This window comes from Erithacus rubecula (genome assembly GCF_903797595.1).
Source record: "Erithacus rubecula genome assembly, chromosome: 1".
Classification (NCBI taxonomy): Eukaryota; Metazoa; Chordata; class Aves; order Passeriformes; family Muscicapidae; genus Erithacus; species Erithacus rubecula.
The window spans coordinates 32,625,825-32,643,367 of record NC_136658.1 but is presented as its reverse complement, the minus strand read 5'-3'; the positions used below and the strand labels follow the sequence as shown (position 1 = coordinate 32,643,367).

The 17,543-nt window shown below is 38.5% G+C and overlaps 1 protein-coding gene across 12 annotated transcripts in view; it reads right to left on the bottom strand.

Moving 5' to 3' along the window:
• DLG2 (discs large MAGUK scaffold protein 2) overlaps positions 1–17,543 on the bottom strand; it is a 966,889-nt gene that overhangs the window by 70,977 nt on the left and 878,369 nt on the right. For all 12 annotated transcript variants that reach the window (XM_079303594.1, XM_079303596.1, XM_079303599.1 and 9 more), the window contains one exon: positions 15,130–15,244. In XM_079303594.1, coding sequence (XP_079159720.1) covers positions 15,130–15,244 — 115 coding nt within the window. The remainder of the gene's footprint in view (positions 1–15,129; positions 15,245–17,543) is intronic.

The window sequence follows — 17,543 nt, the reverse complement described above, 5'->3', positions numbered from 1 at the left end:
ACCTACAGGATACTGTGGAGATGCATGTGGAGACCTGGAACCATCCAAATTCAACTTTAAAGAGATGAACAGAGCAAGAACAGAACAGAGGGATGTTAATAACTTCAGCTTACATGTATATTTCATGTATGTTAACCAATTAGAGCATAAAAAAGGCATGATGGAAACCATCTTGCAGAAGAGGGAAATGGTGGAATCACTGTCCCTGGAACAGTTTGACCACTGTGTAGATGTGGTGCTCAGGGACATGGTTTAGTGGTGAACCTGCCAGTGCTGGTTTAATGGTTGGACAAGATTATCTTAGTGGTCTTTCCCAAGCTTACTGATTCTCTGATTCAATGTACAGAGAACAGACAAAACATGAGTAATGGAAAGATACAACTTTTTAAACTTTTGAACTATTTGAAAAATTTGATCTACTGGGCAGATGCTGCAGTGTGATGCTTGATCACTGACACACTGTGTTATTTCCAAAAATGCAGCACACAGTGGTGGGTACAGGGACAGCTACACAGAAGGAATTTAGAAATACTGCCCAAGCATGCAAGGGCTGTGGGAAAGCCAGTGCTTAGAGCACCCTGGTCTAGTGAGAGGCGTCCCTGCCCATGGCAGGGGCATTGGACTAGATGATCTTTAAGGTCCCTTCCAACCCAAATTTTTCTATGATTCTATTTGATTATTGGAATTTTAATCTGTGAATGCAGCTTAATGGTGTTAAACTGTAGATGCTTTCCCTCCAAGAAAGCATGATATAATTTGACAGGCCTTCAGGAAGAGCAACAAATAGCCCCCTTCTACAGAGCATGATTGCTCAGCAACCCAAAGCTATAAATATCCAATTTTTTATTCTACCAAAGCAATTTTCCCATTAATCATCCATTAGGGAAACCTATGTCAGGCAAAATATTAGCAGAGGAAACTTTAGCCTAGCTGGTGGATGACTGCTTTTATCAGTGAAAAAAGCTGAGATATCAGAAAATAAATTCTAAAATCAGCTAATGATCTTGAATAAAGTTTCAATTATTCTATTCTATTTCTATTCTGTTCTATTCTATTCTATTCTATTCTATTCTATTCTATTCTATTCTATTCTATTCTATTCTATTCTATCAGGATTATTAGATTATTCTGTATACACATTAAGAAAAAATAATTCACAGAAAATATAGAATCTTTAAGACCTAGCCAGCATGATTATTTAAAAAGTATTTATGCTTTCATACAATCACTTTTCCAGATCTAATCACAATAAATGACTTCTGTTGGTACTTCCTTTTTCCATGAACAGCCTGCAGAGCTGTTTCTTTAAAATGTTCTTTACCCCATGTAGTGCTACTAAAGCACAACATTAAAAACATATCTAGTGTTTCACTCTGGGTGAATGTTTTGAGTAATGCAAAGTTTCTGATATAAAGATCACTCAGAGAGAATCTTACTGCAGGGTTTGACCTAAATGACAGCAAGTCTACTTTCTATCAATACTCTAAGAGAGCATAAATGTTGTTTTCCTGAATCTTTCTTGTGGGTGTAGTCTTCTTGGTATGTAATAAAGACACAATTGAAAGAAATATTCCCTTTTAGCTGACTGAAAAGACTAAGTCCTTGACTTAGAAAGCTGCAGCTCTGCAGAGAACTAACAGCACTGAAAACACCATAGTTTTTGTGGGTTTTTTTTGTTTTTGTATTTTTTTTTTTGTTTTTGTTTTGTTCTGTCTCTAAGCAGAAATAGACAGAAGGGCAGGTACAAGCCATGCTTTCAAAGGAATGGATATAGTGATTTGTTTTCAATGGAACCTTCCTCATGAATTTTTGTTTCAGTACCTTACTAATATGTATGAAGTCAGGGGGAGAGAGAGACTGGATCATCCTTTTCTTAAATGTGTTGGGGTTTTCTTGTTTTCTTATGACATATCATAAGTACAACCAGAACCTGAGTCATATTGTCCTGAAACTGAAGAATTAGATGTACTCCTCTGATCCCATAAAAAAACTCCCATTTGGGTTCCAATAAAAAAAGACAAAAAAATAAAAAGACAAAATCCAACCTCCTTTCATAGAACAAATTCAGATATTTCATATACAACTTGATGTCAGAATTCTTCAGAGTTTCATGATTTAAACAGTCTGAGATGACTTATCCAAAATCTGTTTATCTCCAATAACTGCAACTGGGTGTCTCACAATGAACAAACAGCTCATTGTAGTGCTCCAGCATCACCCAATACCTCTCTAACAATATAACTGTGTATCTTTAGGTCCTAAATCTAGGCAGAATCTGAGCTCAATTCCAGAATGATACCACTTATTTTTCTGGAGAAAGAACTCAGATAGGACAGAAAATTATTTGTGTACTTTTAACAGGCAGAGATCTTCTAAACAGCAAATTGTAGTAAAATTCTTGCAAGCACTAAGATACTTGTCTGAGCTATGGCAGTTCATGACTCCTCAATTCACTCCATATTACCACTGGATATATTGAATGCAGATGGGGTTTACTGATTTTGTAGAAGACACAACAATTATGGAATGTTTAATAAATAAATTTAGAGAATTTCCCATATTTCATACACTTATCTATCTTCTCTTCTAAAAGACAACAAAATTCCATTTCAAATTGATGTCCCCAGTTGCTCTAGAGTATAGAGAACTCAAGGCAGGCAGAAAAATGAATGCAAATTTTGTGTAACATGCTGGGGTAGGTAGCGTGTTTCCATAGATGGAACACCAAAAGTAAAACTGCAGCAGATTAATATTTTATAAAATTTCCTAAAAAAGCAGCACTGAAATCTGAGTATAACTGAAGTGTCCTTTCCTAAAAACTCAAATGCCAACAAAGTAGGGATTTTCCTTTCCTCATCTTAATGCAAATTAGGAGCTGCTGCACTGAATTATGGCAACTGAGAAGTTTAGGAAAAGAAAACTTTAATCCTTCTGCACACTGTCCACATTAGAAGGGAATATATTCTTATGTCTGTCTTATGTCATTAGGATGGCAATACATAGAAATTAAAACTAAAGTAGCACAAAATCTATCTACCATACAGGAATTTCATACTCTGTTGAGAGGAAAGCAACCCCATTTTCTACAGGCTAAATTCAGCCATGATCCCTGCATTATGCTGGGTAATTTTCAAGTTATTAATTCAGTCAATTTGCCTATTCTTTCATACTTTCAAAGACAGAAACATTCTGTCTGTTGTATTTCTTTGACAATTTTATTCACCAGACTTCTTGCAGCCAAAGCTGTTGAAATCTTCAATAAAGGTAAAATTATCTGCTCAATTTTATCCAAATTTTTCAATTGTTTTGATATTCTTGAAGGAAACCTATAGGTAAGCATTTCTAAATGAATGAATATCTGCTAGTGGTGTGTCTGCAGACAGACAAAGGCAGATAAACTGATCACTGAGGACAGTTAAAAGCCCTGTATTCTAATCATGTTCTGTTTAAACATATTCTGAATTTTAGCACTGAGCAATAATACAAATTTAAGTAAACTACAATCCTGAAACCATCAATTAAAAGATGCTTTCATTAACAGAGTAGCTACAATAAAAGGTCATCCTTTTTGGCCTGTGTGAAAAGACAGCATATCATTCAGATATTGAAAGAAATGATCAGGCATTTGATGAATGAAGTCAGGTTTACAGGAAAGAATTTATTTATTTAGTTATTTACCACTAATCCAGTGAGACTCACCTCACTGACAGGTTTCATATCTGTTTGTGCATAGAAGTTAATAACCTGTGGTTACTGCACCTGAAGGAGGAAATGTGATGAGCTGTGGACTGCAAATTGAGCCATCATCTTCTAGCAGTAACCATTTGATTTGGCCAGATAATAGCAAGCCCAACACAGAAATTAATATTAAGTGTCTCATGGTCCACTGCTATTAATTAATATTTTGCTTTTCTTACTGATATTCTAATTAATTATTAAAGTGTAAGTAGATGAAGAGATTGTCAAAGAGTTGCCAAGAAAATTTAGGACCAGTTTGGTTTTGCTGAAAGATCTGCTAAAGATGAATCCACTGTAAATGTCCATGATGAAAAAGGAATTCTGCTTTTTACTCCTGGAACATCTCATGATTCTGGCTTGAAACCAGAGTAAAGACTAATAACCCTAACTGCAGTCTAGTTAAGGTTAACTTAAGCAGACTGAAACGTGTGTAAATCAGATCTGAAGAAGCACCATGCACTGGAGTCCTGCCATAACTTATAACTCTAGTAGAGGATTTAGGAACAGTTCTGACCTTGATAATGTTCCTGTAGCTCATCCTCTTTTCTGTAAAGAAGACCAAAAATGAAATCAGGACCAGACACCAGTGCCATAAACAATATAATGGGATAGATTTGCTATTAAATTAGTGACAAGTGGATGTCATAAAGATGTGTCTGTAATGTCATGTCTGGATCAAACAATGGGCAGAATAACCCTGAGAGCAAATCTACTTTTCAGGACATCTCTTGGGATGTTACATCCACAGCTTCTCCCTGCAGCAGAGCCTTCTTGTCACAACAGCTCTCCATGGATGTGGCAATGCTCTGCCAGCCAGTACAGAAAAGGAAAAATAACTTTCAGTGCTTATACTGAAAGGGCAATTGCATTTGGAATCTGCAAACCCTGTTAGAAGGATTGCTTCTACCTTGTTTCCTGCAGTGCTTCTGAAAATGGTTTTGATAATATCTAGTCTCAATTTTCTTTTCAAGATGGGTTCACAAAGAAATCTGTTTCCTTGTCCATAAATACATGAAGAAAGCATAGGCATTTTTCAAATCTAAGATGTACTTTTACAAGAGTAGTTCCTGAAGTATTCTCTGGAAAATGGAACATGACAGCCAAACTGTAGCTGGCTGGGTACAGATGGGAACAGCAGAAAGAACTGAAATACAGCTTTGATCTTGAATCATCTGTAAGAAAGTGGCAAAATGTTGCTTGATGGCCATTAGGCTATGCTTTCATTTTGTTATTGATCACCTATGATCCTTTTCTCTCCAAATTGTCTTACAGTCTCTGCAGAAAGGAGTAATTACTAGAGTGGGTATCTGCAGCCTCTACCTGGACTCTCAAATATCTCAAGAACATCAAGAGGAAAAAGCCTGTCTGCAGAGATAGTGCTTTTTAAAAAAAAAAGATTACAGATCTTTCCAGCTCCCAGAGTGTAAGAAATATTGATACTTTCTGGGAATGGGAAGGACAGGTAACATTAGCAGCACACTAAGGTAAAAACTATTCCAACATGACATAACTAAAATCTAAGTGGTTAGAAAGAGAAGGTTGTAAAAACCCCAAAGCCTTCTACATTGTTAAGTAACTTTTTCTGCCCTATTTTTTTCCCAAAGCTTTCAGCTGCTGCCCTCTATGTCAGGACCCTTTTAAACAACTAGAAAGAAGATGGAGGAACAGAAATACCAATGTGTTATTGCTGTTATTGACTTCTCTATAAGCAGGGGTTTGTATAGAAATTGTGCTGTGCTAAGCAGGTGTGTTGATAAGTGTACCAGCCCAATATATTAGGTGAAGGAATGTGGTTGCCTTCATGGTCAATTAACAAGCATTAGAGGTGGAATCTATGGAAAGTGGGTGAATGTTTAATTATTATAATTCCTGTTTGGCAAGGAACATCTGGCAAACTCTTCACCAGGTAACTCTGACAGTCATTATTTATTTGCTACATTAGAAGATAAAGCAATGAGAGTAAGATGTTTTATGAGAAGAATGAGCCACACATAATCAGGGTCTTCACAAGAGAGATGGAGTTGGAGACATGGCAGATTGCAGATGTACACACACACATATATACAGAAAAAAATTTTTTACTCCATTTATTCTGAACATAGGGCACATTCAGAGAGGATGAAATACTACTTGTCAAGACTGGTATAGAGAGACAGGGTAAGCAGTGCAGGGCCTGCTGGGGCTGGCACACTGAGCTGGCTCCCCTTGGGCACCAGCTCTATGTATTGACCAGCACCACACAAGCTCCACTCACAGCAGAAATAGTGAAGTAGCTGCATCTAAACCAGGGTTTACTCAACAGCATGTCAGTGGAGCTTGGGAGGACCTGATTAGTACTTTTTTTCCTGTTTCAAGAGTGAGGTGGCAGGGAATGACTAAAAGTCCTTATGAGCCCCAATTCAGGTAGGCAATTCCTCAGATCCTCCCAGGCTCACCATAGCATTATTACAGTAATTTCTACCTTTAATGAGAAGTAAAAGGGTCAGCAAAGACTACTGGTCCCACTTAGCCTCATCAATTAACTTGGCTGGGCTCAGAGATGGACTGAATTGCAGTGAAACTAAAGATCCTCCTTATCTGCCTTTATTGGAAGAAGCTTTGAATGCAAATTTCCATCACCCTTTCCAGCAGTGTTACATCCTGTTTCACACTGTTCTCAGCTTTGTTTCAACACAGGCGATTTGGAGAGCCTGTTCTACAGTGGTAGAACAGTGGTACTAATTTCTGTATAAGATTTCAGGTAGAAAACTCTTCAATAGGGGACAAGCATCTTTCTCTCACATTGGCCTCCGTGTGCAAATGCACATATTTAGATTTCCAACTTTGACTGTATTCACACAAGCTTTTATTTCAATAGACTTTTGTATCTGTGTTCATGGTCTAAGCTACTATCTCGTACTTTTCCAGTTGAGAGCTGCACAAACTGATGGTGTCTTATTATAGCTGTTGACATGGAAACATCATAAGCAACTATTTGTTGGATAAGACTGATATTTCACAGGGAACAGACACAGCTTAAATGCATGTTTTGCTGATTCACTTTCAGCCATTTTAAGCCACAGACAGTTTATCTTCACTTTCACGTCCCCCTCCCCTTCACTGATGGATCATGTTCAGAGTTTCTGCTTAGAAATGAGGCTAAAACTGTGTCTATCTTGGTTATAAAAAATTCAAACAAATCCTATTCCCAGTTGAGGCCAAGATCTTCATCCTCATCATCTTCTGGCTTGGATATTATTCTAGCTGACACTTTCTACTCTCCAAAGTGAAAGCAGGCAGTCCCTCTAGGGAACAGAAAAGCACAATATATGTGCAATGAAAAGCTATTAAGGCATCTCCTAAGAAAAGAAAAAGGTGTGCTGCTTCTGTAGAGCAGACATCATGCCAAGCACATTACCTGTTCTGAGACATTATTTTTGTAACTTATGAAACAGAACAATACAGAAAATGGCCACAAGTGTGCATTACTTATGCTTACTGAGGTTGGTAATAGAAAAGCTGTTTCATACCAGGCATTAATAATGCACTGAGGAGATGATTCCCTGTCTCACCCAGTTATGTAAAATACAACTGAAATTTTACTGAAAATATAAAGATAAGATGACTTAGGCAAGAATGGGTTTGATAAGGAGCTGCTCTATATTCTGTTTTCTATTCTAAACTTTAGGCAGAACATGCTATCTCTGATTCCTCTAGGCTGTGGTTGACTCAGTCCTTCCAGGTGCTCTGTACTGTGTACAATAGCTCATAATTTTGAACTCAAATTAGCCAATGACTTGCAAAGCCATAACCACATAGAAATAAACTGCTTTTTGCCCCTTTTTGACACATCTGGAGAAACAATCATAGATAAGAGGCTCGCTGGACTGTTGTCTCATGCTGCAGTTAATGATGCATCTGCACCTCTGGGAGGAATAGGCTGGACTCATTACACACCCAGTACCTAAGAGCAGCAGATATGATAAACATGAAGATGTGAAGGAGAGAGCTGGTGTCAGATGCAGAGATGAGACTGTTTGACTGATGTGTTTACATGCTCAGTTTTCACTCTCCATTAACTGGAGCTTCGTCTTTGTCTGGGAAATATTATGAAGAATTGCAAACAAATATCATTTTTTCTTAACTGCTCATTAGTATCAACACTGCAAAAAAGTGGCAGATAAATAAGAAATGCAGTAACTGTTAGGAAAAACTGCAATAGCTTGTGAGGTGGCTAACAGTTTCAACTGATTCCATATCAAATATATTAATTTTCACAGTCCTAGGGTATTGGTAAGACATATTGCTGTATTTACAGAATTACGTTTTAGGGTGATCTTTTAGCACCACACTGCCATCAATCTATAAACCTGAAGGCCTTTGAATTGTGTGTAGACCAAGATTAATAATTCTCACATGCATCTTTCAGCTAAGAGTGGCATCAGCATTGTGAGTCTTAGGACACTTCAGTTAAGGACCTGTGAAAATTTCACAGGCATAATGTAAAGAAGTGTGAAATTCTCCCAGTTCCCACTGACAGTGAGAGGACACAAAAAAAAGAGACAAACCCAACAAAACAGTTTCTCTCCAGATATTCTCTGTTCTTCAATTTTCAGTTGAAATTTTTCATTTCTCATTTTCTCTGTTCTTAGCAGCAGAACGATGAATATAGTAATTTTTGCAAATGTCTCTAAGCATGTAAACAGGTTGCATTTTGTAAGAAAATATTAGACTTGTTTCGCCAAAGACAAGAGTTGGCTTCATCTTCCCTTTTCATTTTACAGATAATCACATGTTCTGTGAGCCAGACTCTTGCTCTAAACATAAAATTCAACACAATAAATAAAACCTACTGCATTTACATCCCATTGTATTAGGTGGTTCTCATATTCCAGCATATCCCCCATCCTCCTTAGTTCCTCAGTGTTTCTGATAATTAATGAAGACCTGAGTGAACAGTTACTCAGTGATACAGTTCAGCTCTTGAATGTCCCTCTGGAGAAAAGGTCTCTAAAGCATGCAGACTGATCCTCCTTGCTTCGAAAAAGAAAGATTTACACTATTTCCTTTGTTCTGAATTTGATCAGCTCACACTGAAGCCAGGGAGAATATCTGTGCCAGGAGGATGCAGAAAAGATCCATATTTGAGAGAAAGAACCATTAAAAGACAGTAACTGGATATTCAGAAACTCTTACTTAACCAGAACATGTGAAATGAGTGACATTCCAACATTTCCAGTCTGAAAATGAAATTCAAGTCCAATAAGCTATTCCACAGATTTAGTTTTTGTGCATACCTATCTGGCCATTTCCAAACTTATCTGCATTATGCCATTTATGACACTTTGCATAATTTGTGCTATAATTTGGACAATTCAATTGCCCAGGAATCTGAGGTAAGTGAAAAAAAACTGCACTAAAATCCCATTTTCTTCCACTTACTGCTCAGCAAAGGGAATTCAAATAGTTCTATCATGTCATTAAAGTACAGACATGGCTCTGTAACTATAGCTGTTTCCTCATTAAAACAAAAAAAATAATGTCTAGGTACCAAACTCACTCACATTTGCTCTCCAGAAATCTGTATTGACCTATAGTGCTGCAAAAGCTGGAAGAAACTGCAGTTTGGGTGCTCCCAGATGCTGGAGTCATAAACTGATCCAGCTTGATGGCCATGCAATGAGTGTACATGGATCCTCAGAAGTGCTAACTAAAGTGACAAATTAATTCAGATAGAATCCTGGGGAAAAAGAATACAGGCAAAAAACAGGACCAATTAAACAAGACTGTCGGTGTTTCCAAGCTATGCTGCAGAAGAATGCACAGACAACAGTCAGAATCCTGATGTCACAGCTCCTAGATATGTAAATGAACACTTGTGTGTGTGTGTGAGAGAGAGAGGAAAAGAGAAAGATTTTCAGTGTGCCTGGGATTCAGGTCACACAACTTGAAGTGTGTCTAATATTGATGTTTACATCTCAGTTAATCACCTGAGGCTCCTTCCACTCAACTGTGAGGAAGAGACATTTTTAGGGCATGATTTGCCTGAGCAATTTTAGATGTCTACTTCTGGATGACATGAATTGTATTCTGAAAGTGCCAAGTGCACTCCACTGACTCAAGAGAGATACTAGGCAACTCGCTTAAGTGAAGATTTTTGAAATGTTTATGTAGATACAGCATGTAATTAACTCTAACATTTCTTTATACATATATACACACACATACATCTCACAAAAAATATTCTCTCTCCTTGTAATGAGTATTTAATCATGGCCATTTCATACCTCTCTGGTTTCCTCAGTACCTCCTTCTGAAAACTCTGGTGCATTGCATTTCTTCTTCCAGACCTACATACTAGAGCTTTCCATCAGTCTGATCTTATCATGTGTTCAGGTTTCACTACCATGATGTGTCCAAGAACTGCACTTCTCAGGTGGATTTCAGACTGCACTGCAGGAGAATTCTGCCCATGGAGCCTTGACCTGATGTTCACTCGCCTGTGGGGGTTCACTGCCTCAAAGAAGACAGGGAGACTGAAGGTGGTTGTAACAGACATTGCATAAAACAAACCCTGGATATCAGACTGAATCTTCACAAAGTGCCTCAAATGAATTTCAATTGCAGCTCTGAAAATCTCAAACCTGAGAATTTCTCATCTGTTGAAAATCAAAGTCCTTCTAGTGGAAGATGTCCCTGCCCATGGCAGAGGTATGAAACCAGATGATCTTTAAGGTTTCTTCTAACCCAAACTATCTATGGTTCTATGATATGGCAACATGCTAATTTCTAAGTTCAGGAAATTTGCATAAAGGTGTCTAATACCTAATTGGGAATCCATTGTGCTGAGAATGAGAGTAAACCACCCAAAGTACCTCAGCTTTGACTTCCCTTTTGCTGAGTTAAGTTGTGATGGCAGATCTCCAGATTCTTCTTCACAGCTCAGTAAGAAATGAACCACAACACACAAACACTTTCAACACACAATACTACGTGTTTGTATGGCCCTTATCTATCACAGCTATGAAATACTTAGTAATAATTCCATCTGGAAGAATAAATGTAGTGGACTAAGAGGTACCTCTTTGCACCATACACATTTTTTATAAGTGGTTCAACATGGACTGGAAATAAAAAGGTTGATCATAAGCATCTTCATCTTATTGGGAAGAGCCCTAGGACCCACTTCCCACTGTAGCTTTCCTCCATGCACAGTGGAGAGGCAGCTGCAGAACCACTTCTGACACTGCAGCTGGATCCAGCCCTGTCCCTGCCCTGATTGCCATCCCCACCTTTACAGCCAACTGTACCACTCACTTTGTACTGATATATTTGAAAGCATTTCAGTAAACTCAATCAGTCCCTTCGTAGATGGCACCAAGGAGCCCTGATGAGGTGAAGTCATGTTTGGTCACTGACAGTACTGAACAGACTTAAAACAAAAAAGTGGCAGTGAAAGAGTTGTGGGGGTGTGAAGCCTTAAGAGTTATTTCTGCAGAGTGATACACCTCCATGGCTCCTGGTTGTGGCTTTAGACAACTGGAATTTTTAAATATAAGCATTATTTCAGAAGCTGTCTGGTTTGAATAAAGCTTAAATGGTACAGTGGCTGTTTATTCTAAGTGTATCTCACACTTTTCATCTGTAAACCAAAACCAGACACTAAGAGGGCAGTTTTGGATGCCAGATAATTCCTGAAAACCTTTTCTTTGCATGTATAGAAGCAGTTGCAGAAGCATCTGCTCTTATCCTCAGAAATCTAACACAAGTACTTTAAGCTCAGGAATAATCTAGTAAAACAACAGGTAAACTGCTTAAATGCTCATTTCCTCCAAAGCCAGGAAGTTCAAGTTTCAGTGACTGCTCTAATTCACCAAAATTTTTAAAGGACTGTACTTCTCTGATGCTTAACTCTTCAGAATGTTCCATAGCCTATGAGTTAAATAACATGATCTGGTATTTCCTAAAAGTAGGAACAGTAACCACATGCAACCTAAAAAATTTGATTATTGATATGGACCTAGAAGGACAAAGCATGTATTTATTTCAAGACAAAAAAATATATAATCCTACAAGAGCAGATTTTAAAACCTTGAGCTAAAAAGACAAAAAGGAAGACAAGAATTTGCATAAGATCCTGTAATGCATGTCTATAGCACAGCATTTTGCTGGGGATGGGTTTGTTTACTCTCCCTGTTGATCATGAGCTGATGACTGAATTCCAATGACTTAAAAATTATAATAGCAGATTTTTCTTAGCTTATCATTGCCCTTAGTGAATTAAATTTAAATTCTTTCACTTTCACTACCAAATAAAGCATGAATAATAAAAATTTTGATGTTTCCTAACCATTCTCTTCACTGTCTGAAATTTTTTCTGTATTTCTTTTTCTCAACAGATTTAATGACAAAGAAGTTATGGGCTCCCAAAAGGACTAAAAGCATTTTCTACTGCTCCATCCTCTCCTGGAGACTAATACTTTGTCTTTAGTGTTGTGGACTCTCTGATGACATCCCAAACACAGATACAGGGTCTGTGATAAAAAAGCAACAGGTAGTACTGAAAAAAAGAACTCAGGAAATTAATGGGAAATATTCCAGGAGGCATCAGAGAGACAGACTGAGCTAAAAAAAGAAAAAAATAATACCAATCTGAAACACCAGAGTATAAAAGAGATAAAAGATCATGTCAAAGAGCTATACAGTTTCTCTGAACAAGTAATTCTTGATTTCTTTCCTGTGTTGTTTACACTCCAGAAGTGAGACTTTTAATTGCTTTTAGCCACCTACTTATGGTCCTACATTCAATCCTTTAACCCCATATTACATTTTGCCTCATGTAATTGAATATAGCTTCTTTCACATATTTCAGTACTATGCTATGCTTAATAAGGTCTGGATGAGGAAATTACAGACTGTAAGGTAATGAAGAAAACCTGCATCCAGTGAACCCCACATCCACTGTGGCTGTAGCTTTACTTTTTCTCACCCTCTTTTGTTGTTTTTTCTATGAGCAGGTAATGACACTTATTTTCAATTATTGCAATCTATCTGGATCTTGATTTATTTCCTTGTGTTGCCTAGAATATAGTGATTTTCTTCAATTCAGCTTTCTGGTTAAAAAATAACCATGCTTGTCATATTCAGTGAAGGACAGCAAAATCACTACATCCCAAAGAAAGGAAAACAGCAAACTTGAATCATAAACTTGGCATTACAGCTAGAGATTTACAACAACATATGGTCATTTGCCTCTAGCTCTCTTGCACATGCTGACTAAAATAATCCATTGAAACAGAAATGTCCTGAGTTGTAAGAATAGAAACCAAATGCTAGAGCCTAGGTTTTTACATGGGCCCTGCCTGTAAAGAGGATTCATAAAGAGGAAATTTTTATCTCTGAAACAAGTACATTTCTGAGCCCACATTTATTTTTCCTTAGTGCCTAAGATAGACATAAGCTACCTTTGTAATTAGTGTTGTGAATTGAGCTGACAGTGACAGGCAAAGGCTGCAGGTGCTGCTGCACTACAAATACGTTCTGGAAATATGTGAGATCCAGAGCCTCTCACACAGGCTGCTCAGACATGGACATAGCCAACTGTGTGGGTTTGAGAGAAAAAAGTAAAGGCTAACAAAAGTGACTGAGGCTTTTGTGGTTTTCTGCTTCAGAGGTTTGGGGCATTTGTTGGAATGACTGTGGAATAAAAGAACAGGTTTTGCATTTGTGGTTTGGGAAGTGCCATTTAGATAAGCAGCTAAGACATCAAAGGCTCCTGCAGGGAAGCACCAGGGCATAGCAGCTTAGTGAGACAGACCACAGCCAGAATTCATGAACTAGCAGAAAACCAGGCTCATCAGTGCACACAGAGCAATGTACAGAAGAGCTAGGCTAGTCCAGATGCAGCACAGATATCTCAGCTTGGCTCACAGTGCAAGTTAATGCCCAGTTCCCAGAAGAGCTTCCCAGGTCAATGCCCACACGGGGGGATCAAGCTTTGTTGCAGTTCAAACTGCAGTAAGGTGCTCAGGACCCTGCATTAGCCCTTTATGTGTACGCCTCAATTAACCTGCAGTTGCTGGCTTGGGCTTCTCACACCATTACTCCCTACATTTTGGGTTCCTAGCTTATCTCAAGAAAGGAAGCTTGGATCTATCCATCCTTACACACACAATTGTAGCTTTTCGTAAAATGCAAATTCAGGGTGCTGACCAAAGGTTTTGACAACAAAGTCACTCTGGGAAAAAAACCTACTTCAGGTCAGAGAAGGTTAGATGCATTGAAAACCTCAACACTTCTAATCTGACCTTGCCCAACAGCAACATCACTGGTAAGAGTGATCCATGTCCCTTCAGTCATTATTCTTTGTGACAGCAGTACCAATTAATGCTTCATAATGGTTGTCGCCCATTAGAGTAAGAACCCTTCATGCTAACATTTAAGTTTTCCCTTCCTTCCCTGCTACCTTACTCCTTCACGCTGAGAACATAATGACAAAATGTAGAATTTAGCCTTAATTGGATCTCTGCAATGTTACCACCTGAATTAGCTCCCCTGTGAATAATTATCACTGCCTAGAGGCTGACAAATTGCTTCCTTCTACTTCACGATTGTAAGAAATTTCAAATTATATGCTGAGCATGGGGAGGATAGAAGGGACAAAGGGATAATGAAAATGAAAGCCTGGAGAAGCATAATTATTAAGATTATTAAAATACTTGACAGAGTCCCATAGTCTCCATGAGTCCCAAAAGGGGAGAGTGACAGCAAGAATTTTGCTGGGGCAGTTGGGCAAGACCCAGTCTGACAACAGACTCGTACAGTCAAAGTGAAACTACAAGCACTGCTCCCAATAAGTTATAAAAATAGTTCCTTTATTATTCATACCCCATTTAAGCTATGAACAGCATCTTGTTTGCACATTTCATCTTGCTAGGTAGATGGCAAATTCTTTGCAGCATAGACTGATAGAAGGGTAAACATATGTGAGGGGATAGTAGTAGATTGCCATGCATTTAGAATAGCATTTAAAGCTTGTGTTTTGCAAGAAAAGGGTTTTGGCTAAAAGGTGCTTTTCCTGAGAACACTGGTTCCATGTCTGGGCAAGACCTCCCACAGAAACACATTGTGTCATTACTCCCCAGTATCCATCTCAGGTATTGACAGAGCTAAGCAGTGCTCATCTCATAAACCCAAATCTATAAAAGTGTAATGCTTTTTGCACAGTACTTGAAATTATCAAATAGGGCTTTTATCCAATTTTCTCATTAAAGATGCTGTGCTTGTAAGATGGATGCATTTTTCCAGGCAATTCCTCAGACTTCTCTCCCACCTTGCCACACCAACACCTCACGTCAGGCACAGACAAGGTAGCTGCTGACATACTCCCAGGAGAAGGCTCTTCCTGCTTACCTGACATACAGTGACCTCTTCTGATTAGTCCTCAGGGAGCCAGACCCAGAACTCATGCTGTGATTCATCATCTGCTCACGCAGGTCATGGATTTTTGCCTCAAATCGAGCGTACTCTAAGGAGATAAGAAAACCCCAGAGAATAAAGATATTTTAGTTTTCTTGACCTATATAATCATTAGGGCTGCTAAATGCAAATTAACATTAAATTAATGAGTGTAAGGCATGTCTTGAAATTGAGGTCTAATAGAACCTTGAATTGATGTATTATCTTAGGTAAATAGATGCCCTTTTTATTGTGGTACCCGAACATTTCAACATTGGCTAGGTGAGGAATCAGGTATCTAGACCCATGGCCCTGTAGATTCAGGAAGGAAAGGAGTGTTAACAAATATATTCGTGTTAACAAATATATTCCAGTCTGTGCAAGGGATATTGAAAGCAATTTTCCACTGTATCTTTCCTCCTTCCAAATAATGTGATACTTTGTTAGGGTCAGTGGGACGGTGAACTGAAGTGAGTCAAGCAATTACTGTAAAATCCTATCAAAATGAAGGAGATTTTTCTATGTTCAATTATGCCCAAAGCAGCTGGAAAATCACTGCATGAGCAATCAGCCACCTCTTTTAAACTGCCCATTGAGGCTTGGGCTCTGTTTCTTTTAAATGGGTGGAGCCGCATCTCGGTTTTAGGGTGGGTAATCCCAGAAACTCCAAACCTAAGCTGCCTAACAATGCACAGAACTGCTCCCCTGCCACCTTGTTCACCTCCATAGTTCCACTGGTGGCTTTGAAAAATGTTGTGACCTGCTACCCAGCAACATGAGATTAGCTAGAGCCCTATCATTTGGTGAGACTCCTCTCTGACAGGACACAGCCTCATTAATGGTCCTTCCTGCCATGTTTCCCTTGCTCATCCTGTGACCGAATGGGCTGAGCTTTGGTTTGCAAGAAGAAAGCTTGAGGTTTCAGAGACAAGCTCTAATTCTTTGAAACTGAGAACCTCCAGCAGCACACAGAGCCATAATTCAACCTAAACCCAGGAAATCTACTGATGTGAGCTATAAGACTAAGCTGAGGGGGTGTACAAAATACATTTCAGTGAGTCAGTGACACTTTAAAGAGTAAGATATTGCAGACTGATGCCAGCAAAGAGAAGATGATGTTCCCTGCACCTCAACGTTTTATTTCACTGACGCCTTCAAAAGAGTGGCCCCTTTTCCCACAGCAAGGCTAAAGCAGAAGTGAAACCAGCACACAAGTTTTCCTCCATCAAAGGATGGAGGTACATTCCACCAGATCCCACCACCTCCCACCTCAAGCAAATAAATCTTTACAGTGCACTGATAACCCACTGGTCTGCACCCTGTTTGTTGCTGCCTGAGCTATGTGAAAATGCTGTAAGACAGCAACAGTGGCATTTTTCTCCTAGAGGAACTCAGCATTATTTTTGTTTGACCATTTGCTGTTCCTACTGGCTCAGTTCCCAGAATGTCTAGATGCTTTGCAACAATCAATTCATTTTATTCCGTGCTCTCTACATTTTCATTGGATAATGACACCTGACCTTTCCAAGATCCCACATTTTACATAGACATGAGCCACTTTCAAGCTGTCTTAGCAGAATGGTTTGATTTGCTGTTGCTGTTTGATTTTGTGTTTGAGTTTTTTCCCCCTCCTCCTCTCTTGATACATATTGCCTCTCTTTCCACTAAGCTTCCTTGGCATTACCTATTCAGTCTGTTAAGTAACAGTGGCTACTTTGCTCATCAGTTGGGAACCACTGCTGTGGTATAAGACTCTTCAGTCTTCCCACATACCTATGAATTCACTGACTGCAACTGAAATTCTGTATGTCAGGAGAAGAGAAACTCCTACATGCAGACTGTATTTTAAATTTATTCTGTAGCTTGTTTCTTGCTCATTTCTTTCACCTAGAGTACATCTTTAAACTTCTTAGAGATTTAAAAGCACAAATTCTCAGTGGAACTAAGGCTCCTACAAACTCATGTTTGTTTTTTTTTTCGGCATAGAGTTTAGTTTTGAAGTGTTTATCCCAGTGTAGTATTTAAGTTTGCTCCATGTTAGTCATATTTGTTCTTATCTCCTGCTTTAGAATTTATTTAGTAAATAATCATCTTCTGAGCAAAGCTTTGTTTAGCTTGTATTTCATTAAAACAAATCTAACATTTCTTCTTGGCAAATAGGAAAGGTGATCTTAAGGACCAAACCTTGCATTTCTCTTCCTCACACAGTATCAGTCCTACACAAATAGACAGAATATTACAATTTTAAGGTTTGTTACTAGGCTGTCTTTCATTTACGGTGGATACACTGAAGAAGACAGTAAACATACAGTGTAATTCAGCTTCTTAAATGTTTTTACATCTGGGCAACACCAAGGATATGAATGATC